General features: G+C 41.1%; 1 protein-coding gene across 1 annotated transcript in view; it reads left to right on the forward strand.

Moving 5' to 3' along the window:
• Positions 1-8,068: 8,068 nt before the first annotated feature.
• LOC139468752 (tetraspanin-15-like) overlaps positions 8,069-27,194 on the forward strand; it is a 91,095-nt gene continuing 71,969 nt past the window's right edge. The window contains exon 1 of the mRNA XM_071250883.1: positions 8,069-8,211. Coding sequence (XP_071106984.1) covers positions 8,071-8,211 — 141 coding nt within the window. The 5' untranslated portion in view covers positions 8,069-8,070. The remainder of the gene's footprint in view (positions 8,212-27,194) is intronic.

Raw genomic sequence — 27,194 nt, forward strand, 5'->3', positions numbered from 1 at the left:
CGGGCCGTCTGTATATAGGTACCTCGGTACAAAGGCCAGGCATCACATGCTGTAGGTGATAAGATAGGGTGATCTCTATCTTTACTCAGCCGGCCATCAACAGACCACTTCATGCTACCTCAGATGTCGGCTGCGGCTGGTCGTGACTCATTACAGCAGGGCTTAATTAAACTGACCGTAATAATGAAACTAGTTTTGAAGTCATGGTTCATAATCATGCAGCCGGGTGTGGTGTCTTGCTGATTACTTGTTGACGATGTTGATATCATTGGTCATATGGACAAGGCGTCCGACCTTGGATCAGGAGGTGGGACTCGGACAATCTGTGGCTGGTGTAGGACTCATTTGGGCCTTGGGCCTTGGGCCTAGGCTCCAAAAACTCTTCCCTTCGGTTCAGGGCACTCCACCCTCGTTGGCCCAAATGACTACCCGGGATCAAATCACCCCCCTTCAAATGTCCACGTTTGATTGTATCTTCTGGTATGTGTATAGATTGATACATGTGGTTAGTGTTGTGGGGTGTGCGTGTCGATTGAATGACACATTTGTCCCCACCCCCCCCACCAGCCCCCACCACCCAACCCCCCACCCCCCCACCTCACCCCTCCCCCATGAAACATGCTTATGATACAGTCGGAACTAAACAATGGATTCAGCAGAGATTCGTCGTTTTTATTTAAGAAATTGTATAAAAACTTCTTGAACCAGTTTTTTTGGGGGTTTTTTTGGGGGGGGGTTATAGTGTATTATATTTTATATCATATTTTGGGGCACGGTTGGCCCAGTCGTCTCAGTCGCCGCCTTTCGCTGTGCAGAGTTGCGTCCCTTGGGCACGCCAGAAACCGATGATTGTGGGTTCGGTCAGCGCCATATCCGTGCTCGTGGGTTTCACCGAAGTGGTAAACGTCTAAGACCTGCATCACTTTCACATTAGGCTGACACGCCGTGACATAACTGGAATACTGTTAAATCGGCGTTAAACACAACTCACTCACTCACTTATATTATAGTTCATCATGGAAACGATTTCATGATATATGGTGTACCTTTCCTAGCGCGTTTATATGTTGGGTTGAGAATAGTCGGTAAAAGTGCATGTTCCCTATAACACAGGCAAACTTAAAATAAATGGAATCCCAAATGTCTACTTCGTGTGCAGTAACCGTTCCAGATATCAATACTATCTGTTAATGCGTTCTTGATGTACATACATTTACACAAGGGATTATTGACACTGCCATAACTTGAAGACAAGAATTCTTAGAGCTTACGGTTTTGGCATAACATGAAAAATTGATCTGAGGCAAAGACTTACCATTTTTACGAACACCTGGTGTCATCACTGACCTTAAGTGACCCATTCACATCAATTTTAACGTCGCCTCTTACGCCAAGTAAAGGTTCAAATTAGTAACCTGAACTAAATATTAATCTTTCCCTTTAAAATGTTTAACTCACAAAAGTTGATGTTACCTTCATCAGACGGGGGGTAGTGGTTAAAGCGTTCGCTCGTCACGCCAAAGACCCGGGTTCGACTCCCGACATGGGTATAATGTATGAAGCCCATTTCTGGTGTCCCCCGCCGTAATATTGCTGGAACATTGCTAAAAGTGGTGTACAACCATTCTCACTCATTCACTCACTCACTCAAGCCAGACGCTAATTGTGTTTAAATAGTCCATGTTGCTGTCTCATTAGACTCATTAGGCGAGACATGATCAAAACAATATGCAATATATGGCGCTGAAGAACTTCTTTAGATGGCTAAAAAATAGTTTTTACACGTGAACATACCTTGAGCTGCATCAAAAAAATTATATTTCATAATATTTTGTTATTTTTAAATACGTGTATCGAAAATCAATCAACATACACTACAATACATACTACTCACTTGATAAGGAACTGTTTGTTTTTGGATTATTTAATTTGAAACATGATTTTCTTGACAAACGATATACAAGTATGTGTTGAAAAAAGGTGAAACGGTGATCAGCAGGAGATTAAAGGTGAGGTGAAATTGGGTTTAACGTCGCGTCCAAGATTATTGCACTTATATAGCGACGTGCATGTACGTGTGTGTTTGTGTGGCTGCTTGTACTCGTCCGGACTGATGCCGATTTATAGTGCTAGCTCACTGAGATACCATGCCGCAGTTTAACATGAACACCCCACTCAGACACAGTATACTGACTCCGAGCCGACCAGTCCTTGTTTTAGTTCCTTAATGCCGAGCGCCAGACAGGGTAACAACAAGTACCATATTTTAACGTCTTTTGGTATGAGGCGGCCGGGATCGAGCCCGGACCTTCCGCTCTCCGGGCGGACGCTCTACCACTAGACCACGGAGGCGGTCCAGCAGGAGATTGAAACTATAATCGATATAGTGTGTTGATTTTACATGTAAGTTGTATGTGAAGAGTATACAGTGTGCAACTATAATATCCTGTGGTCTCTAGTTTTATTGAATCCAAATAAAAGAATACATTCTCAGAACGAAGGACGAGGAGAAATATATATGTATATTTTATATATATATGTTTCTGTTGAATATTATATGGGTACACAAAGTTTTGTATGGAGGCTTCTTATTATTTTCATGTACCGACGTTTGACATAATTCTGATAAGATTATGATTTGAAAAATTCTAAAGTGAAAGTGACATTTATATGATTTCATGCACACCTATTGTACACATGAAATAATGTATGTCGACAATTGAACATCTGAAACCTTTAGAACTGTATGCTCAAACTGAACAGGGGAGATAACATACTGTAATAATGGAGGTGGATTTGAGCCCAGCGGGAGTAATCTGAGCATTGGGTGAATGTTTTAGGCTTAGTAGAGGGGAGTGACCTGATTCGTGGCTTAATTACTCTCGAGTGATTTGTAAGGGATTGATTTGAGCCTGCTTAACCAGGAGACTGAGCACATTTATATAGACAAGAACATAAAAAGGCCTCAGTGCCCTAGTACCGTGAACTTATCTTATTGTTGAGGGGGTGAAATAGCAGGACTGATCCTTCTACTGGCAAGGATTATGTAGCAAGGCTGATCCTTCTGTTGACAAGGATTATGTATCAGGCTTATCTTTCTGTTGAAGGGATTAAATAGCTCGGCTGATCTTCTTACCGCACGGACGGGGATTATGTAGCAGTGTTGATCCTTCTATTTGCGGGATTATGTAGAAGGACTGATCCTTCTGTTGAGGGGATTATGTAGCAGTGCTGATCCTTCTCTTGACAAGGCAACTGGCGTGGGGGTACGTGCCCAGACGGTGCGAAATCGTCTGCACAGATAGCATGTTAGTGCACGACGTCCACGTGTCATCCCACAACTTACTGAGACCGCCTCTGTGGTCTGGTGGTAGAGCGTCCGCCCGGAGAACGGAAGGTCCGGGGCTTGATCCCCAGCCGCCTCATACCAAAAGACGTTAAAAGACGGTACTTGTTGTTACCCTGTCTGGCACTCGGCATTAAAGCGGCTTAAACAAGGATTGGTCGGCTCGGAGTCAGTATACTGTGTCTGAGTGGGGTGTTCATGTTAAACTGCGGCATGGTATCTCAGTGAGCTAGCACTATATATCGGCATCAGTCCGGACTAGTACAAGCAGCCACACAAACACACACACGTACATGCACGAGGGGCGGTCGGGTAGCCTAGTGGTTAAAGCGTTAGCTCGTCACGCCGAAGACCCGGGTTCGATTCCCGACATGGGTACAATGTGTGAAGCCCATTTGTGGTGTCCCCCGCCGTGATATTGCTGGAATATTGCTAAAAGCGGCGTAAAACCTCACTCACTCACTCACGTACATGCACGTCGCTATATAAGTTCAACAATCTTGGACGCGACGTAACAACCCATTTCACCTCACCTCACCGCAACTTACTGAGTGCCATTTGAATCAGAGGAGTCAGTGGTGTAGGGAACATCAACACTTGGATAATCGACGTTGGGGGAATAACATATTTTCTGACGAATCGAGCTTCACTCACGACTTCACTGACTGAAGGAATCGAGTCCTAATGAGCGTATCATGAACGCTTACGTCGCACAGAATGATCCTTTGGAGCCTGGGACCATAATAGTATAGGGTGGTATCACAATGAATGGCCGAACTGCGATCCATATTGCCCATGGCAGAGTCACAGGTCAATACTGGAGAGACACGATCATTTGATCATTGCAACTTCATTCGTGGTGCCATTTGCACCATGTGTTGGGCAGCGTTTCGTCCTTCAAGATGGTAATGCACGTGCTCATCGTGCCTGGATTATGACCCAGTTCCTCCAACAGCAAAACATCCATGTCATGCCATGGCCAGAACTCAGTCCTGACCTACACACTCATTTAACACGTCAACGCCATAATCCAGCCATTACTCTCCATGAACGCTGCGCTGCTCTCACCAATGAGTGGAATAACATGGGCTGACATTGGTCGACTCATCAGAAGCATGCCGCGCAGAGTTCGTGCATGTCCACCCTACAGAGGTGACCCGACATTAGTGACGTCGGCTGCAAAATGCAAATTTCGAATTTGACCCCCCGACCTCTTTAACGACCTTGTGCGCCACAGTCTCATCACACCAACCATTAAAACCCATTAGATCTGATCGTCCACTACCGAACAGATTATGATGCTGTCATTTCCATGTACCAATTCCATATAGATCAGAAGATATGTTTTAATGATTCCCGCTATTCCATGCTTTTTTGGCATTATATATATATATATATATGACGCTTCTCTACGACAGCCATGGGAAAATAAAAAGGCACACTAAGTTAAATACATATTGTATGAATGTGAGTGAGTGAGTGAGTGAGTGAGTTGGGTTTAACGCCGCTTTTAACAGTATTCCGCTTATAATATCACGGCGTGTCAGCTTAATGTTGGAGGAAAGCCTGAAGTGATGCAGGTCTCAGGCGTTTACCACTTCGGTGAAACCCACGAGCAAGGATATGGTGCTGACAAACCTAGAAACTTAATCGGGGCGAACCGGGATTGTATGAATGTGAATATGGTAATATTTGGTTACAGCAACCTGTAGACTTACCACAGAACTTTATAAGCCGTTTGGAAAAAACCTCAAAGTACACGTATCATGGGTATATACAACTTTATTATAATGACATGGACTAAGACCGGAGATAGACGTACGAACGTACGAACTAGTGCGTCTATTAACACAATCATGACGGGAGGCTAACTCGCCAGAACGACAGTGGCTGCTTATGGAGCGGTCTTTTTTACGGGGGGCAGAGGGGATGGGGCGGTCTGTGTTTTTTATGAACTATTGTACTAAAAATAATGACCCTCCCCATGTCCTTGTTCATTATATTCACGACTCTCCCAAATATGGGATTCATGTTTACAACCCTCCGCTAGGAACTATCATATTTATGTCACCCTCTCCTGATGATACCCTCTCACACCCCTACCCCACCCACCACTATCCGACCCCCTATTATAAATGACCTGTCCCTTAAACATGTGGGGCAGTCAGGTAGCCTAGTGGTTAAAGCGTTCGCTCGTCACGCAGAAGACCCGGGTTCGATTCCCGACATGGGTACAATGCGTGAAGCCCATTTCTGGTGTCCCCCGCCGTGATATTGTTGGAATATTGCTAAAAGCGGCGTAAAACCATACTCACTCACTCACTTAAACATGTTAGATCAATGTCAGAGCCGGACACGGTAGTTCAGTGGTCAAGTGCCTGCCTCCGAGTCACCTGACACTGCTCCGACTGGTGCGGCGCTTCACGGGCGACATGGTTTCTGAACATTACTCTGATTTACCACATTTGTCACCACACGCCCCTTTCCATAACCTGCAAGATGCTTGTTCCGGAATAACACGAGTTGGTTGAATTACCCAGCATTCATCCCCATTCGTCTTTTCCCGTAACCTACCAGAATTCCATTTCCCTGGAGTGACACAAGTGGTCACGAACGTCTACCCAGCTGTTCAAAGGGTACCTGGAGGGTTTGAATGGTGACGTACATGTGCACTTGTCACGCTCATATTCACGTCGAGGGAAGAGAGGTAATGAGAATATATCAGGACATATCAGGAGGTTCATGACCAGCTGTTTGGGAAGAAGGCCAAAGAACACGCAGAGACGTCCCTATCATCCATCCCATGATACATGATCGATGCGTGAAACAACTTGATAGCGTGCGAATCTATTATATCCTCAATAAGTCAACTATCGCGAGATTCGGTGATATTTGAAGCGTACATAAAATACGCCATCGTTGACCGTGAAGTGGAGATTGTTTTCCACGTTTTTTCTTGGTTTAGGGTTTCTTTGACTGAAGTGTTCGCTACGTCGAGTTATTTAAGTGCATTCCTTCAATACTAGTTCATAGTTGCATCTAAAACGTTAAACGTGCGTCCTTATGTTTAGGAAACGTTTGCGGTATTGATCTTGAATACGAAGTTTTCGAAGAGCTGCTTGTTTAAAGAGAAACTCTCACATCACGTGATTCAGTGTCTCACAACTAAGACCGCCTCCGTGGTCTAGTGGTAGAGCGTCCGCCCAAAGAGCGGAAGGTCCGGGCTCGATCCCTGCCGCGTCATACCAAAAGACGTTAAAAGATGGTACTTGTTGTTACCCTGTCTGGCGCTCGGCATTAAGGGGCTAAAACAAGGACTGGTCGGCTCGGAGTCAGTATACTGTGTCTGAGTGGGGTATTCATGTTAAACTGCGGCATGGTATCTCAGTGAGCTAGTACTATAAATCGGCATCAGTCCGTACTAATACAAGCAGCCACACACACACACGTGCATGCACGTCGCTATATAAGTGCAATAATCTTGGACGCGGCTTTAAACCCAATTTCACCTAGCCTCAACTCACCTCTCACAACTGAAACAAAGAGGTTCGAACCTGGTGCATGTAAGCCAAGAAGCGCTGTTTGACCTATGCTTCTGCGATATGTACGTTTTGCCTGTGCAGCCCGGGGTTGATCGTGTTGAACTACCGACTGTGAAATAAATAGTGTGTGACATGGGTTTTGCGCCGCTTTTAGCAATAATCCAGCAACATCACGGCGGGAGACACGGCATGGGCTTTACACATTGTACCCATGTAGGGAACTGAACCCGGGACTTCGGCTTGACGAGCGAACGATTCAACTACAAGCCTACCCAACCGCCCCCTGAAATAGAGATTATTAGCCGCCGAAGCGGTTCCTATGTCGGAAACATCAAAAGTGTTTTGAGCAAGTGAACAACGTGTCGGTGCGTGCAACGTATTATAAGTAGTTTCGGCAAGGTCACCTCATTTGCATACTTATCGTGTTGTGATATCAAGATTATCGGTTTGGTGTATCACATCAATATAACAACCCGTGAAGATCCGGGGTAGAATAGGTCTTCAAGCAACCCATGCTTGCTGTAAAAAAAACGAGTAAGCTTGTCTTACTGAGGCGACTAACGGGATCGAGTGGTCAAGCTCGCTGGGATTTTCAGACAAAGTGTATTACTACATATACGTGCTCAACATATTAGAGCTAAATAATTCTTTTGATTTGTCACCCAAAACGACGAAAAATAATTTTCCAAATTGAAATACTGGTATCCACGTACAAAGAAATGGCATCCAGCTCAGTGCACTGCCGTATCCAGAATACCACAGGGTTCGACACCCGGAGTACCAAAAGGGGTCCGGCACCCTTAGTCCCAGGAAATTGTTCGTCTTTTAAACGCTCTTTGTTAGTCTGCAAAATCAACTGTCATGGTACACATAAATCTAGTGGTTAAAAATTACTCTAATATGGCACCTAGACAATGATCGAATCAATTTTACACATGACACGAAAATCAACGTCTGTTTAACATCTCTTTTTAACCGGAAATCAAATACATGTAAACAGCTGGTAAACAAGTATTGTAAAATATATATAGATCTGGGGAAAGGGACAAAAACTGCTTGAAAAAAAAATCGATCAACCTTCATCTTGTTTTAAATTCCCCGCCATCATTATATAGTTTCGGAATTTGTCATGTGACTGTCATGTGATCAAGCCCCGACCATCTAGGTCATCAAACGAACACAATGGCGGCAGGGTCTGAAGGCATGGAGCGAATGCTCCCGGAATTACGTCCGAACAGAAAGCACCCTCGGAGATCTATGTGTGCCTGCACTGCATATAGCTGCAACAAACTTCTGTTGTTTCTCTACACCTTAGTTTTCGTGGTAAGTTGGCACTATCTGACTCCTGACGTAGAACGCGAAACAGGTGCGCTCAGTGAAAGCTCTCTCTCAGCATGAAAACTGTCAGGGCAGGGAGTGTCCAAGTGGCACTGTACCGATGGAATGCATGGGGTGTGTTGACAGTGAGAATCACCCGCTTGTCAGTGTGGACAGACTGTAGAATTATTTGACAGATGCGGTTTTAGCAACTATCCACAATGAACACTTGTGTAGTTGGCACTAGAATTTGAAGGGGATACCCATGCATTGAGGAATTTTTATGCCGGAAACTCGAAGAAGTTTTGTTCTTACTTGAATATGCTCTCTGGGTCTGTTTTCATGCTTATAGATTATCGCTTGTTCGACATATATGTTGTTATTGTTGTTTGGATAACTGACAGATGTGCACGATAATGCACTCTTAAAGGCACTGAACAGGTCAGTCCTCACGTATTGATTTTTCTGTGGAGGCCCATGCAGCAAGTTGGATGCAACATGAGTGTGGATGGGGCGTCGCAGGACCCCTGTTGTAACAGTATGTCCAGCATATAGCTGTGTGGTTTGGATGCAGATGTTCTTGTAGCACGTTAAAGTGCCTTGTAATCAGGAATTTTCAACATGCAATATAGCAAAGGGTCAACGTTTGTTGACTTCATTTGATCTTCCCAAACGTTCGTTCATAACAATGATTGTAAATTGGTCACAATTCAGATTTGCAGAATGTGTCATCAGCATGTGATTCATCATTGTTGTTGTCATGTCATGCCCCTCAAAATATACCACTCCACTTTTGACAGGGATATGTAGTTTTCTATGATACACAAAACGGGTTCACATAAGCAGATAAGATCACATGTGACTATTGAATAAAAAGACATATCTGATTATCCCTATCGTAAGTTGAGCGGTATATATCAGTCCCCTTATGGGTTGTTGCTCATGCTATCAACCACTAGTGTGCTTCATCTGGACTTGATTACTGATCGGCTGCTGGGATATAACTGTACGTAATACTGAAACTGCACTTTGCAATAACATTCACTCACTCAGTACTACATCTAAAGATGTTTTGTAATAATTGTAAAGTGACCCCCCCACACACACCCACATACACCCACACACCTTGGTCTGGAACCTGTTGGTGTTGGAAACCATGAATTCCAGTAGGCTTGGAGTATCCATACTACTCAAAAGAAGTTAAATAGCAAGCCAATTTTTTATATATGACTATAGTTATTATAGTAATGACATGACAGATTTACCAAATGTAGGAACTAATTGGGTGTTCTTTAACTTTGTTTGAGTAGTAAATATCAAATAAATAGTTTTTTAATAATAACCTGTGTTTCTATGCCATATTGTTGTTCAACATCATTGTTTCTGTTATTAGTGTTAAAGATTACATCACATTATCATGAAAATGCACCAGCTTGTCTATTAATAAGTTTTTCTTATACATGTGTCATTATTTCTATATACAATGTGTTGCCATGGTTATCACACACATTGCAGTATAACGGTGATCAATATGATTAATGCATGCAAACATTTAATAGAATTAGATTGTGTTTTTAAAGTTGTCATGCAATAATTATAGTTCTGATGCACATTAGTATGATTAGTGCATGTGTCATATGATCCATTGCTGCCAGATGTATTTTTATATGGATGCTGAACTGAAAGAGAAATTTGTTGATAGTATTTTATTATTAGTGTACACATTTAAGGAACAGTTATGGTGATGTCTGAAATTTTTTTGTCACCATGATGTGTAAAGCCACATTGATATCAGAAAGTGAGACTGTGAGTTAATATAACATGTAACAAATGTTATATTTGGGATAACGCTTTCTTAGTGAAGTACAGTTTCTCATACATATTTGGGTTGAGTCCCATCCAGGATTCGAACCCACACTGCCAGAGTGAGGCACCTAATCACCAGCACACAGCGATCTAACCCACTCAGCCTTCGAGGCTTCCACAAAATGAAAGTCCGACAACTGGTCGTCTAGCTCACGTACTTTGTGTACCCCTCTGACAAGTGTAAATTGGCACGGCTCCCATGGCCGAAAGCTGTGAGTTAATAACTGACACCATACATCCAGTACAGATAATTATGAATAAAGTCACAACAGTTTTTATATCCAAATTACTAAGAAAGAACAACACCAGCTCCTCACTTTTGACTGGATTAATCTCACAATCAAACAAATCATCCACTTGTTTCTGCATAATCCACAAGAATCTTCTCTCTATTTTGTACACATACTGTGGTAGTATAGCGTCTACCCAGAGAGCGGAAGGTACGGGGTTCGATCCCCGGACGCGGGGGGAAATCACTCATCCTGATTTGACATACTTGTCTGGACTTTTAGGCTGTATGGAGGAGATTTAATAGTCTCAAGAAAGTCAAGTGTCTTTGCCATAACCCTAGTGTTACGAGTTAAAAGCTCAAGGGTCCCGAGGTTCAAATACTTAGGACCAAATCTCAAAGACTCCAGGAACCCCTTTTTCGAACACTTCTCAATAATATTTCAGCATGTGTATCAGCTGGAGTTGTTGTTTTCTTTGCATATTTCCTAAATTCCATGCTTAAACTACACAAGTGAGTACAATTATATAAACAAGTAAATTACAATGTATTTGATCTATATACCATGTCTATTCCTCTGTAGATTTGAAATGTTAGGTTAGAAGACAGTAATTATGTGATGTAATCATTGCTAGACAGTTGGTGAAGGCTGTAGGCTCCTGTTACAGGAATCGGGGATGTGTTCACAGAGATCAAGAGGAACAAACTTGCTGTGAAAATGTTTTTCGCTTCAGAGATCAATATTTTCCTTGTGTACTGTAGAGGTCTATAAGGGAGCTGTTTCTGCTCTTTATCAATAATCACGGCTTGTTAGGAATGGTTTGAACAGATTTGACCACAAAAGTGAAGTTAATTGACATTATTAGATTCCTGGGGCGGTCGGGTAGCCTAGTGGTTAAATCGATCGCTTGTCACGCCAAAGACCTGGGTTTGATCCCCAATATGGGTACAATGTGGGAAGCCCATTTCTGGTGTCCCCCATCGTGATATTGCTGGAATATTGCTAAAAGCGGCGTAAAAACCATACTCACTCACTCACTAATAGATTCCTGAACTTGACCTATCTAACTCTTTGTAAGATCTGTGTATTATATGTACTACCCTAAAAGAGTTAAAGAACACCCAAAGTTTTTATATGACTATAGTAAATCTATCATGACCATAGCTACTGTTCTAATGATATAAGTGTGTAGGTTGCTTTGCATTTTGTTTATGTGGCTGATTTGTTAAGCAAAAATCATACTCTTTTGAAATGAGTGTATGAAAAGGTCCTGAGATGCTGTTTGGGTTGATTTCAGTGTGATTGAAACTACTTGAAATCTTACGTTAGCTGCCCCTCTTTCAGAAAAAAAGTGTATGCTATACTCTAGAAAATACAGTGCAGGGGCCACTTGCACAAAACCATCTTAGCGCTAAGATTATCTTAAGCCTATGTTAAAGTATGGGAGTTACAATCATCTTAGCGCTAAGATTATCTTAAGCCTATGTTAAAGTATGGTAGTTAGAATCATCTTAGCGCTAAGATTATCTTAAGCCTATGTTAAAGTATGGGAGTTACAATCATCTTAGCGCTAAGATTATCTTAAGCCTATGTTAAAGTATGGGAGTTACAATCATCTTAGCGCTAAGATTGCTTTGTGCAAGTGGGCCCTTGTCTTTGGCATTTACCGCTTTGGTAAAACCATGAGCATGATGTAGACAAACCTAGAAACAGTATAAGGGAAAGCCGGGATTCAAACCCTATCATAGGTTTCTAGCATTGTTTCGTGCTCCTTAGAAGGAGCAACTCTGCACCACAAGGCATAGGCAATAGCGCTATAGCTCAGTAGTAGGGCTGGGACAAGTCCAAATTTACTACCCAGGTACCCAACCCCCTATTACCCGACCCTACCCAGGTACCCACTGTAGGTCTCAAGAGTAGGTACAAAATGTTCAATTGGGAATTGTTTACCGGAGCCCTGAAAAAAGTGTTAAGATATAGTGTTAAACGATCTGATCATGCATACACTGAAGTTGACTGACGCTTTGTCTTTACTCAAACATATAAAGGTCGGAAAGAATGTGTGCATAGTCAGAAAGAAATGTGAACATTAGCGAGTTGTACTAGTGTAACCATGGAATTTTATTGTTATTGTCATTTAACCATGTATCACATGACTGACCATGGGTACGGGTAGTCCTGGGTTCGATCCCCAGCCGCGTCATACCAAAAGACGTTAAAAGATGGTACTTGTTGTTACCCTGTCTGGTGCTCTGCATTAAGGGGCCTTAAACAAGGACTGGTCGGCTCGGAGTCAGTATACTGTGTCTGAGTGGGGTATTCATGGCGTCTCAGTTGGCTAGCACTATAAATCAGCATCAGTCCAGACTAGTACAAGCAGCCACACACACACATCTATCAATGTGACTGGGATTTTGTTTCGAAATTAGATCTTTTACAGCTTAGCTGCAAAACCAGATATTCCTTTTTATTTCTAACTGTGAGCCTGTATTTGTTTTTAGAAAAACACCTTGCACAAATGTAATTTTCATTGCAGGCAATTCCTTTTTTGTCAAAGGCCAGAAGTATACTTATTTTTTTCATGGACAATTTATTTTGGGGGGCAAGAACCCATTTTGTATAACCTTGAAGAGTTTAGCATTGTAAGCCATAGTCAACGTCATGAACATCTTGATTGGAAAACATTAAAATAAAAAGGAATTTCTGTTTGTTTCTTTTGGATAATTTTCAGGAACTAGCACTGAATGATCAAATAGGACTCATAGACATTATGATTAGGGGTATTTGGGATAAAAATGCCATTTAACCATATACTTTGCTTTTAAAGATTTTATTGATTAATCAGTTTCATACAGGCGGTGTAAATTGATTCATCAATAACAGGATTAAAGGTCTGTGTCAGTGTTTGCACATAATTTCCAAATGTTATGTTTTAGTTTGGATCCTGACATCCTGACTTTTCCCTGAAGTCTAGAAGATTAATATTTGTTAAAATCATGAATATGTCCTACTGGCATTTGGCTCCAGCCAATTTCCTGGTCTAAGGACTCGATAGCACAGTGACTATGCTTGTCGTAAGCAGTGGTAAGGGACAACTAACTGCATCGGGTGATCAGGTTTGCTGACTTGGTTGATGCATGTCATTGTATCCCAATTGTGTAGATTGAAGCTCATGATGTCAATCACTAGATTGTCCTGTCCAGAATAGTTTATTTACAGACCATTGTCATATAGCTGGAATATTGCTTTGTTCGGCATTAAACAACAAACAAACAAACAAACTTGTGCCTTCATGTGTCTAATTCAGGAATCACAAACAAGTAACTACTTTAGATGATCATGCAGATATATAATATACATGAGATGAAGCGCAGTGTTATGAAAAGCAAGACCACACGAAAGGTACATAACGGTAAAGGGTAAAATATGTTTTGACACATCCTTAAACACGAAGTGTTCATTTCTTTAGGTGCAGGTGTACTTCTTGTTTAATTGAGATGCACCTGACAGTAGGGCTGGGATGGGTAACTCGGGTACTCGGGTCGGGTGGGTCCTGACTAGGACCCTGGTACCCACAGGACTATCCGGACCCGTGGTGAGTCACGTGATCTATTGTTTAATGACAAAAATGATCTAGAACTCTACAGTTCGCATTTCTTTCTGACTATGCACCAATTCCTTCTGATTTTTCATATGGTTGAATAAAAATATAACTTAATTCAACCTCAGTGTATGAATGACCAGATTGTTTAATACATGTATCAAAATACGTTTTGCCAGGGCTATGCTAAAAATGTTCCCGTTTGGACATTTTAAGACATCTCCTGAGACCTACAGTGGGTACCCAGGTAGAGTCGGGTAATAGAGGGGATGGGGGTGGGGGGGTACCCGGGTAGTAAATTTGGACTCATCCCAGCCTTACCTGGACATTTTCATACATGAAGTATCTTAAAACATCTCAAAAGTGTCTTAAATTTTCCATTGAGATTTTCATTAGCCATGTCTGATGTGAAATATTTTTCAGTGTCACTTCAAAAGCATAGCAATTGATTCCGGGTTGAAATTGCGTTCCACTCAATGATTGAATTAGCAGACCCCATGCAGACTGAGCGAGATGGAGGGCATTCATTACTTAAGGGATGTGGTAAAATATCTGTATTTGCTTGCAACATTTTGGCCGCAGGGTGTGAATTTGGCTTTTCAATTTTGAGCTGGTGGCACTCTGGCTATAAATAGATGTCTCAAGACATTTGGATGGAGGGAGAGATCATCGAAATTGGAAATTTTGCATTATATTTGAGTTGATGGTCTATAAAACCTGATGTAGCTGGTTTATTAATTGGCCAGCCGGTATTCAGGCTGTGATGGTGTTCATTGTGGAAGGTATGGGTTCGGCTGCTGCTATTGTGTGTGGAGCTGTCAGGCTGAGGTCTGCCATCCCTCATTATCCCATGGACACTATAGCCTGGCCTCCTGGTGGATACATCCTTTCATTAATCTCCACTCGTTATTGGACAATTTGCACATTTTCACGACTCTCTTGATTTGCGTGTTATTGTCATCAGTTTCATGGCTGCTGATTGATGGTGGATTATGTCTTAAATGTCTCCTCCGTGTTGCGTTTTATTGGTGTTGGAAGCAGCGTCAACTATAGCTATAATATAATAAGGACACGCTTTGATTGTTTGTTTGCTGTTTCATTTTGCATTCAGCAATAATCCAGCTATTTCTTTGCGGCCTGTAAATCATCCAGTCTGGACCAGACCAGATGTTATGAGCAAAATCTCACACTGTTGGAGCACCATAATCAACAATCAACCAGGAGGGGGACCTGCGAAGATCCAGGTCAGAATAGGTCTTCAGCAACCCATGTTTGCCATGAAAGGTGACTGCTTGTCGTAACAGGCGACTAACTGGATCGGGTGGTCAGGCTCGCTGACTTGGTTCATGCATGTCATCAATCCCAATTGTGTAGATGGATGCTCATGATGTCAATCACTGTATTGTCTGGTACTGACTCGATTATTTACAGACCGCTGTCATATAGCTGGAATATTGCCGAATGTGGCGTAAAACAACAAACAAACTGAGGGGGCACAGGTCTGATGCTATATATGTAAGGGAGGGATTATATGGTTTGTTCATGTTGTAAGGACATGATACATGATGTAATTGAACTTCATTCCAAAATCTAAAAAAATTGTCACAAAAAGAAACAGTTGAACATGGATAGAGCGAACACACGAATACCACAAACCCTTACAAAATCCCTGACTTGTTTCCTCTATATAATCTTATAAAATGTGCGCATACAACAAACTCTCTACAGCGAATTAATGTATATAGCGAACTGATATCTGATCTCAAACAAGCCCAAATACCACTAATTAGTGACGTGTATAGGGAACTGAGAAATCTCACTCAGTGTCAAGTGTCACTGAAAATTGGCGATCAGCGTGAATCAACACAATCAGCAGTGACAATTTGAACTTGTTGAACTTACATTATGATACTCTTACCTGTAACTTGTGTAACTGGACTAATCTTGTCTGTAAGACAAACATAAATTTCACGAGATTGTGTCAAAGTGTCACTTCACTTGCATATGCTTTCATGGCTGGCAATGCTGCAATTACGTGATACTGTGTTTTGTTTGATCCAAGATGGATGTCTCCGATCGAAAACGTATATAACGAACAACCTATATAACAAACTGATTTCTCCAGTCCCTTCAAGTTGGTTATACCAATGTTCTACTGTATTGAACTCAGTCTTTGATGCAAATAATGAGACACTGAAGCCTTTCAGGCAAATGACAACCAGGTTGAAGCAGTCAGCTTGGTGTACTATCATGTTCATGGAATGAAAGGCATTTCCTTATCAAAAGTTGAGTGTTGTTTTATTAAGCTGTCAAAAGTATTCCAGCTCTATCACACCGGCCTGTAAATAATTGAAATCCGTTATTTGGGGGATCACGATTTCTTTCTAAGTAAGAAAGGGGCAAAACAATTTACTTCAAGGTCAGTCAAGGAAGTTTGATTTCCGAACTCTGTTAGTGTGCAAACTGTCGTCTGTTCTGGGGAAGTCTGTGCAGCTGGGACAAGGGACATTAATCTAGATTTATTATGCACTGAATCAGTTATGACTGATCGATTTTGCGAAATTAATGAATGTCAAATTGAACATTATGTTCGTGTCATTGATGCCGTTTGTGAAGTTACTGAGTAATCACAATGTATTATCTTTTGTGTGTGCTGTGTCATTAGAAGAAAATAGGTATACGGTTGTGTTTCCTTGTTCCAGTTTTGTTGAAAACAACATGGCAGATCCTTGATTCAACAAACAGAACAAAAATTGAGTGTGAGGATAACCAGGGGCTGTGAGACAAGAACACGTTCTTGTTCCTGGAAGTATCTGTCTTATCGGTCGACTGGTGACATTCAGTCCTGCATCATCTCGTTTACAAGGATGAAGATGGTCGTTCTGTACCTCTCTGTCCAGGACCCTCGTGGGTACAATGTGTCAAGCCCAATTCTGGCGTCCCCTGCCGTCATATTGCTAAAAGCGGCGTAAAACAACTCTCACTCACTTTGTCCAGGGGGCAAGAAGCTTGCTTCAAATGGCTTCAATTCACTGTTCTAGTTTTAGCAGTAGTAGATTCTTTAAAATCATATATAGACTCCTTATGTTTCACAGTCTCAAAACCCGAGAAATTCTTCTGTAACCCATGCTTGCAGTAAAGGCCGACTATGCTTATTGTAAGAGGCAACTAACGAGATCGGTGGTCAGGCTCGCTGACTTGGTTGATGCATGTCATCGTATCCCAATTGCGTGGTTCGATGCTCATGATATTAATCACTGGATTGTCTTGTCCAGGCTTGATTATTTACAGACCGCCATCATAAAGCTGGAATATTGCTGACAAACACTGTCACAATGCTTGTCGCAAGATGCGACTAACTGGAGGTCAGACTTGCTGACTTGGTTGATGTCATCGTATCCCAATGGCATAGATCGATGCTCATGATGTCATTCACTGGATTGTCTGGTTTAGACTTAATTATTTACAGACATATGTGTCATATAGCCGTAATATTGAGTGAGACGTTAAACATCTACCAGTAACCATCCAAACCACTTCTCAAGTTTTGAAAAGATCTATTTGTAAGAGTCTGGAATGTGTCTCCTTAAGGTCGTATGTGTGGAGTTAACATCTGGGTATCATGTATTGTATCCTTGCTATAGAGCTATAGATTATGTTGTGACAAAGGGTATCTCTAAAGCCTTTGTCTCTCAGCATAATAGTTCAACTCTCGACCTGGCTGGCACAGTTTAATGGCTAGCAGAAAATGTCATTGTAGAGATTAATGTGGACATTGAGAAGACTTTATAATAGGCTCAATGGCACAAGATTCCTTGATAGTTATGCTGTGTATATGGCTATGAGTTTTTATTATACAGGCAGATTGTCCGACTGCAGTTTCAGAGATCATATAGTTATGAGTATATTCATTTATGACTACATGCTAGGGCTGGGACAGGTAACTCGGGTACACGGGTACTCAGGTCGGGTGGGTCCTGAGTAGGACCCAGGTACCCACAGAGCTACCCGGACCCGTGGTTAGTCTCGTGGTAATCATATTGTTTAATGACAAAAATGCACGATAACTTAGTGGTTACAATGCAAGTCACTAATGCTCGCATTTCTTTCTGACGATGCGCACGAGGTCTGGGGCGGGGTACTCGGGTCGGGTGGGTCCTGAGTAAAAACTGGGCACCCACAGGACCTGTGGTTAGTCATGTGATATATTGTTTAATGACAACAATAATAAAATTCCATGGTTACACAAGTACAAATTACTAATATTCACATTTCTTTCTGACTATGCACACATCCCTTGAGTTTATATGTTTGCACAAAGACAAAGCTTTGACAGTCTTCAGTGTATGCACGATCAGATCATTTTTTACTACATGTGTATATCTAAATACTTCCTGCCAGGGCTCTGGTAAAACAATTCCCAAATGAATATTTTGTACCCAACTTGATACCTACAGCGGGTTCCTGGGTAGGGTCAGGTAATAAGGGGTCGGGTACCCGGGTAGAAGGCGTTTTCATAAATTATAACTGATTGTCCATCATGGCATTTTAATGTTGATGATTTGTCACAGTCAGGACATATGGTTCTTACACAGCAGAAAGCAAATGTTTTAATCATTTCCCTTATCATTTCTAAGTGATGGGAGGATATTGACTAAATTGGCAATTTGGGAAATTCAAATACAACATTTTTTCTGAGAATGTGGAGATATGGATGAAAATGTTGCAAATCTTATATTTCTGACCCAACCCACTTTCCTTTGTATTGTTACAGATCTCCTAGGGTGGCCCATTGATTAAGTGTGCTTATTAGAGTTATGTCCCTTAGCTAACAGGGTCCTCAGTTTTCTAGTTTGAATCCAAGATATATCCTGATCATGGAACTTGGTGTGTTGGTGCCACACCAATACATTTCCCTTTTAGTGGCCAAGTAGTTCAGTTGGAAAACACTGCAGCTTGCTGTGCAGAGTTTTGTCCCTTTGAGATCAGTATCCTGGTTGTAGGTTTGAATCCAAGATTGATCTCGATTATTATCCTCGGTTTCATGAATTAATCTAAATGATGTTACAAGCAAATTGCTTACTCATTAACAGGAGTTGTGCTACTGTCATGTTTTGAAATGACAAGAAAGATGCAAAGAAATAACAATACATGCAAACATTTCAACATTCATGCTGAAGTTGAGTATCTAAGTAAAGACTCAAGATACCCAACCAAATATGTTGGGTACAAATATTATATTTGAGATAACACTTTCTTAGTAAAGTACAGATTTTAGTCCTTATTTGGGATGAGTTCTATCCGGGATTCGAACCCACACTACCAGAGTAAGGCATCAAATTGCCAGCACACAAAGTAAGTGATCTCACCCATTCAGCCACTGAGGCTTCCACAAAAAATGAAAGTCCAACAACTGGTAGTTCAGATCACATACTTTGTGTACCCCTGACATTTTTCCTGCCTTGCAAACAAGCTGTATGTGCTATTACGGGAACAACTTATCATGTGTAGTTGACAGTGAAGAGGACTTCTGTTGAAAATCTGAAATTTTAGTTATAGTGTAATTGCAGCCAAAATAAGGATTTATGGCATTGGTGCAATAGAGTTGGTATTCTTAAAATTATTAACAATGATACCTATTGTTTTGATATCTGTGTATTGACTGTAAGTAAACAATTTGTACAACCTCATCAGTTGAAATGACCCCAATCAAACTCAGCTTCAAATCCAATCCTGAGTGTTTGCTTGCCAGCCTCAGTTACCTGATCCTGGTCAGTGTGCTTAATCTCACTGCATGTAAATTGTGTTCACCACATTAACATGAGGAAGGCGTCTTATGCCAGAAAATGCTTGATCACTGTGAGTGTTCCTTTAAACATGCATGTATATTTTTTCCTGGAAATTTGTTCATTATTTGATGAACAGATGAGATAAATACTTCAGATGCAGATTTTTAACTTTGAAATTTTATGTGTGCAATACATTCAACAGATACCAGATATCCAACATGCCCAGCATATACATTAACACTGGTCCTTGAATGACAGATCCGGGGTAGAATAGGTCTTCAGCAACCCATGCTTGCCGTAAAAGCCGACTATGCTTGTCATAAGAGGCGACTAACAGGATCAGGTGGTCAGGCTCTCTGACTTGGTTGATGCATGTCATCAATCCCAATTGCGTGGATCGGTGCTCATGATATTAATCACTGAATTGTCTGGTCCAGACTTGATTATTTACAGACTGCTGTCATATAGCTGGAATATTGCTTAGTGTGGCGTTAAACAACAAACCAACCAACCTTGAATGACAACCGCCTCTGTGGTTTAGTGGATAGAGCATGTATCCAGAGAGGGGAAGGTTTGTGGTTCAATTTCCATCCGCATCATACTAAGATACATTTAGGTACTTGTTGGTATTTGTTGTTACCCTGCCTGGTGCATGGCATAAGGGGATAAAACAAGGACCTGTTGGCTCGAAGTCAGTATACTGTGTCTGAGTGGGGTATTGAAGTTGAACTGCAGCATAGTATCTCATTGGTCTTAACACTATGAAACCGGCATTAGCCCATGCACACATGTTGTTGTAGAAGTGCAGTGAGACTCAATTAAGTCCATTTCACCTCACCTCACCTCACCTCACCTCACCTCACCTCACCTCACCTCACCTCACCTCACCGTGGGGGCACGGTGGCCCAGTCTAAGGCGCCGCGATTCGCTGGGCAGAGTTGCGTCCCTTGGGCACGTCAGAAACCTATGATTGTGGGTTCGAATCCTGGTTCGCCCCGATTATGTTTCTAGGTTTGTTAGCACCATACTCGTGCTCGTGGGTTTCACCGAAGTGGTAAACATTTGAGACCTGCATCACTTCGGGCTTAAGCTGACACGCCGTGATTTGTAACTGTCACTCATTCACTCTCACCCACTCACTCACTCACTCACTCACTCACCTTGTATCACAGAGGGTTGATTATTGGGTTCAAACAGGAATTGTAAAACAAAGGCAGTGAAACTTCTGGCTCCAGGATACACTCTATAACCTATAGTAAGCATGATGAGATTAATGGCCGCCCTACACAATCCTCAGAATCCAGCATTTTATATTTTGTACTTTTCAGCACATGAGCAGAATATGATTGTGTTATTTTCTGAAATCCTCAAGAGATTGATAAATGAGACGCTCTGCTCAGATGAAGCATATTAAATCACCAGACAAGAATCGAAAGCAAGTAATTTATTTTGATTTTTGAACCCAATGCTAGAAAATCACTTGCCTGAAGGGAAGCATGCCTTGAAGAAGTCAGTTCATTTAGCATTAAGATTGCTTAACTCAAAGGAGTTCACTTAATAATGATGCTTCAAGGTTCTGGCCATGAGGTTTAAATTATTCAGATCGATGGAGCTTCCATGGAACTGGTTATAAAATCATATTTAAAGGTGCAAGATCAACTGTCCAATATTTTTCTTATTTCCAAAATCTAATTTATAGAGCAAAACAAATACAATTTCTTCAGATATGGAACAGGATTGGCCTCTGCACATCATAAACATGATGCAACATATACACCACCCTGAACCAGTCGGTGTATAAGAAGGATTCCATTTCAGCATGTGATATTTGTTATGGCCTCTGTCGCCCATGAAATATCTTTGTGAGGAGCCTGCGAGTGAGTCTATGTGACTCTATGGTTTAACGTCTCTTTTTGCAATATTCCATCAATATCAATGACGAGGACACCTGAAATGGGCTTCACACATTGTACCCACGTGGGGACTCAAACCTGAGTTTTCAGCATACCGGCTTCTGAGACTTGTATCACTTCAGGATTTTCTCCCACATCAAGCTGAGACGCTGTGATAACTGGAATACTGTTCACAGTGGTGTTAAACCCAACTCACTCACTCACTCACTCACTCACTCCTGTTTTAGACCTTACTTTTTACATCCAGCTCATTTTTTGGGTTCTTTTGGCTCAAAAATGCTTCCTAGCGGATTTCGGGACGCTAGCCTGTGCGCGCTTATATATAAGCAAAGCTCCCATACAGGGAAGAGGGGACCCAAATACTGCAGTTGACCCAAGTCCCGGCTGGTTCTTATAACTGGTGTCGTGTGTAGAAACATAATTCTGATGTTACATGTTTTGAGTCACATGTTACTTTGAGTCTTCCAGCCTAACTGTGATGCTTGATGGTTTCCTTTGAGGCCATAGTTAAACAAGCTTTTTGATCTGAATAATCTAAACTAAATTAGAAAGTAAATTCAAAATATTCCTCTTAGAGAATATGCAAAAACACACCATAAATATGATTAAAAACAAATGTATATAAACATTATAAAAATGATAAATGATTATGCATCTTTCATACCCAGCCTAATGCTGGTGTATCATGATCTGGTCCAGAGCCTGGCTTTTTCGCTTTCCTGAAACTGTAATGGTTGTATTGAAAGTTTTTTGTCGGATTTTCCATTACTTTGGCTCGGTAATGTCAAAGCTATAGTGAGTCATGTTTTGTGGACAATCACTAATGTATAAGGGTTGTGTAATCGGCAGCTTTTATCTAAATAATTTATGGTATATGTCCTATTACAGTGATAGTTTTGTAAGTAGCGTTTCACATCCAAATCTGTTTGTAACGATCAGTGAGTAGTTAACAAATAGTATTTGGTTTGTTTTGTTTGTTGTTTGAGAGGATCTGTACTATGCTGCAGATAATTATTTAGCCTCATTTGTAATCTGTGTATGTTTGTTTGTTGTTAACCAAACCGTCGCACACAGCAATATCCCAGCTGTCTGGAAATACTCAAGTCAGGCCCAGAGAATCCAGTGATTGATAGTGTGAGCAAAAAGCCACGCTGTTGGGTTACAATGACGCACTAAGTCCACAAGTCTCAAAAGCCATTAGTGTGTAAGAACAATATTCATCATTACCCAGTGTGGCCTTTTCAGCTTGCATGCCTGCATTTTCTCACAGATCTCTTTGTACTGATTGAATGCAGGCATCACTTCCATGAATTCTACTGCAGTGATTAATGGGCAAACGTGCATTGTCTTCTTGCTTGTCAGTTGCACATGTATCAATATTGTGCACTTAATGGACATGGGACATACTTCGGGCCGCAGTTTAGCAGATGCATATCAGAAGTCACCTCAAACAACATTTTTATCAGAATTACTTTTCAATAAATTTCTACCCATTGTTTAAAAACACACCAAAAATGGGACCTCAGGGAGTGGAACATTGAATGCTGTAAGAAAATTGTTATTACCCAATGATACGACTACATGTAGATCCTAGGTCCCCAGCAAGTTATGCTTGTTGTAAGAGGTGACTTAATGGATCCGGACTCAGTGATTTGATTTTTAGGCCTGGGACGAGTCCAAATTTACTACCCGGGCACCCACCCCCTTTTACCCGACCCTACCCGGGTACCCACTGTAGGTCTCAAGAGATGGGTACAAAATGTCCGATTGGGAAACGTCTTATCAAAATGTATTTAGATGCCTATGTAAACCGATCTGGTCATGCATACACTGAAGTTGACTGAAGTTTTTTATTTTTTCACAAACATATAAAGTCAGAAGGAATGTGTGCATAGTCAGAAAGAAATGTGAACATTTGTCCTTTATTAAACAATATAATCACGTGACTAACCATGGGTGTCTGGGTAGTCCTGTGGGTACCCGGGTCCTACTCAGTGCCAACCCGCCCTGAGTACCCGAGTTACCCGTCCCAGAACTGGTGTCATTGTACCCCGACAGCGTGGATCACAACATCAATCACTGGATTGTCTGGTCCAGACTTGTCAGAGAGCTGGAATATTACTGAGTGCAGCACTAAACAACAAACACACACACACGATTACATGTGAGGTTAACAATCAACTGCATCACTGCAATTGCTCCTCTAATTCTGAACAAATGCCTGAAATTGGTTCCTAACTAAAGATCATCTCTCGGCTTTTGTCACCGACATTAATTAGTAAATGGGCGTAGATTTCCCCCACCTATACACATGGAGTGCAGGGTGGGGCCTCAGGAGTGTTTGGTTCAGTTACAGCGCTGATGAATGGGGGTGTTGACTGATTCATGAGGGCACCTGATGTACTTTATTCATTCAAAGATGCACTTTATTCATTCACAGATGCACTTTTTCATTCAAAGATGCACTTGATTCATCCACAGATGCACTTTATTCATTCAAAGATGCACTTTGTTCATTCACACATGCACTTTATTCTTTGAAAGATGCACTTTATTCATTCACAGATGCACTTTATTCATTCACAGATGCACTTTATTCATTCAAAGATGCGCTTTATTCATTCAAAGATGCGCTTTATTCATTCAAAGATGCACTTTATTCATTCACAGATGCACTTTATTCCTTCACAGATGCACTTTATTCCTTCAAAAATGCACTTTATTCATTCACAGATGCACTTTGTTCATTCACAGATGCACTTTGTTCATTCACAGATGCACTTTGTTCATTCACAGATGCACTTTATTCATTCACACATGCACTTTATTCATTCAAAGATGCACTTTGTTCATTCACAGGTGCACTTTGTTCATTCACAGATGCACTTTATCATGTTTATTCCTTCACAGATGCACTTTATTCATTCACAGATGCACGTTATTCATTCACAGATACACTTTATTCATTCACAGATGCACTTTATTCATTCAAAGATGCTCTTTATTCAGTCACAGATGCACTTTATTCAGTCACAGATGCACTTTATTCAGTCACAGATGCACTTTATTCAGTCACAGATGCACTTTATTCAGTCACAGATGCACTTTATTCATTCACAGGTGCACTTTGTTCATTCACAGATGCACTTTATTCAGTCACAGATGCATTTTATTCAGTCACAGATGCACTTTGTTCATTCACAGGTGCACTTTGTTCATTCACAGATGCACTTTATCATGTTTATTCCTTCACAGATGCACTTTATTCCTTCACAGATGCACGTTATTCATTCACAGATACACTTTATTCATTCACAGATGCACTTTATTCATTCAAAGATGCTCTTTATTCAGTCACAGATGCACTTTATTCAGTCACAGATGCACTTTATTCAGTCACAGATGCACTTTATTCAGTCACAGATGCACTTTATTCAGTCACAGATGCACGTTGTTCAATGAGTACTTGGTGCAGGTCAGTTTAACTCCATCTACGGGATGGATGTAGACAATAACATATGAGCAATTACCAGCAAAAGTTGGTTGGTTGGTTGGTTTAACGCCGCACTCAGCAATATTCCAGCTATATGACGGCTGTCTGTAAATAATCGAGTCTGGACCAGACAATCCAGTGATTGATATCATGAGCATCGATCCACGCAATTGGGATCAATTACCAGCAAAAGTAATGTCATACGTGAGACTATTAGGATTTATATAGGTATTAGGCAAAATTTGGGGGTTTTTTTTAATATAAAAGAATATCTGATAAAGAGCTGAATCTGTATTTGATAAGCATGATGAATAATTTTATACAATTTGCATGATTAGTATGCTGGTTACCATGGTTACGTAAGATAGGTTAGGTTATGAGAAAACCACAAAAATATTTTTTCCTTAATAAATCGTTTCTGCACTAGTGAAGCACTTTGTGTAATTTACCATTTGATAATTTGATTTACATTATGCATTGTATTTCTGTGTTGTACACGTTGACACGGTGTTCACAGAACCCTTCGTTAAGATGCACAACAACCACACGAAGGTCTAAGTGAAGGACATTGTAAAAGATTGCTGAGATTCATTAAGTGGAAAAAAGTAAATTACAACTTTAAGGGATTTTGTAAAGCAGTACTCAATTCCTAGATTCCTGTAAAGCTGAGCTATAACGAAATACATTAACGTTTTTAGAGAAGTTAGCTTTCAATTTGTAGCATGTATTTATTCCAACAGATTGAACCATTCTCATTGTTCGAAATCCTAATGAGCAGATGAATTGTGCTAAAGTGTCTAACGTTGTGTATTGATTGCAAAGTGTAGCTAGATTGTCCCCATGGTCCGATCATGATTCAACTCCTATCCGGACGATTCGATACCCTTGGAGTGGCCACTGTTGACCAACTTGTCTGATTACCACTTGCGTTTGGAAGGCATAGACGAGAGATGTATTTACTGTGACCAACGCTATATTTAGACAGTTAGGATTGAGAAGCTATGAAAACACAGACAGGAAGTCGTCTGCTATGGTCTTGGCCTGAACTGAGCAGAACTGTTATCACTGGGTCAATAGCTCAATGCATCATATCACCAACAATCAAAATCTTTACTCTATTGTTGGACCCTGTGAAGAATTCAATGAGTCTTGCACAGTTGGAGAATTGAACGGTTGATGATTAGACTATGGAACGTCCCCATGGCTATTGTTTGGGTAGCTTGTAGGAAGTACTTTATAATGAAGAAGGGCCACTGGTTCAAGCATAGCATGATTAGTAACATTTCAGAAATTACAACCAGAATTAGCATAGCATGCAATGGCGTGTTCCATGTCATCTATGGAGTCCCATGAGGCGTGGCTGTGTGCGGATTTGGAGTGTTGGGAGGGGAGGGGGTATTGGGAGGTCGTATTGAGTCATCAGCCTAATGGAGCTGCCATTCCTTGTGCAGAGTTGCTTGCCTTGATAATTGTTTGTGTGCTGGCGCTGATGGGTTTCAGCAGTAAACATCTCACTCACTCACTCACTCACTCACTCACTCACTCACTCACTCACTCACTCACTCACTCACTTACTCAAACACACCAACTCAGTCACTCACTCAAACACACCAACTCACTCACTCACTCACTCACTCACTCACTCAAACACACCAACTCAGTCACTCACTCACTCACACCTACCCACCAACCTACTCACTCACTCACTCACTCACTCACTCACTCACTCACCCACAACGATATAAGGATCTATACCGAAACGTTGCTTTTTACAGTATTAAAGAGTTTGTTATCCATAAAATTTTGTGTACCTAAGGTGCGCAGTATAGTCAAGACAAATACAATACACATTGAAAGTCTTCATTTTAAGTGCTGCCATTTGGATGCAGTGTTGACATTTATCAGAACAATGGCCATATAAATATCAACAAATATCAATTTTTTAAATATTTTTACAAGCTTTTCATAATGCTGATGTGATGGCATCGCCGATAACATCGTGATCTCAATGAGGCATCAGTCCACTTTAAATTTTATTTCTACTCGCGATAGCATCAATGAGAACTCAGTTTTATATAAAAAAACACTTTGTATTTC

This window comes from Haliotis cracherodii, unplaced genomic scaffold (genome assembly GCF_022045235.1).
Source record: "Haliotis cracherodii isolate W230 unplaced genomic scaffold, xgHalCrac1.p SCAF_2, whole genome shotgun sequence".
NCBI lineage: Eukaryota > Metazoa > Mollusca > Gastropoda > Lepetellida > Haliotidae > Haliotis > Haliotis cracherodii.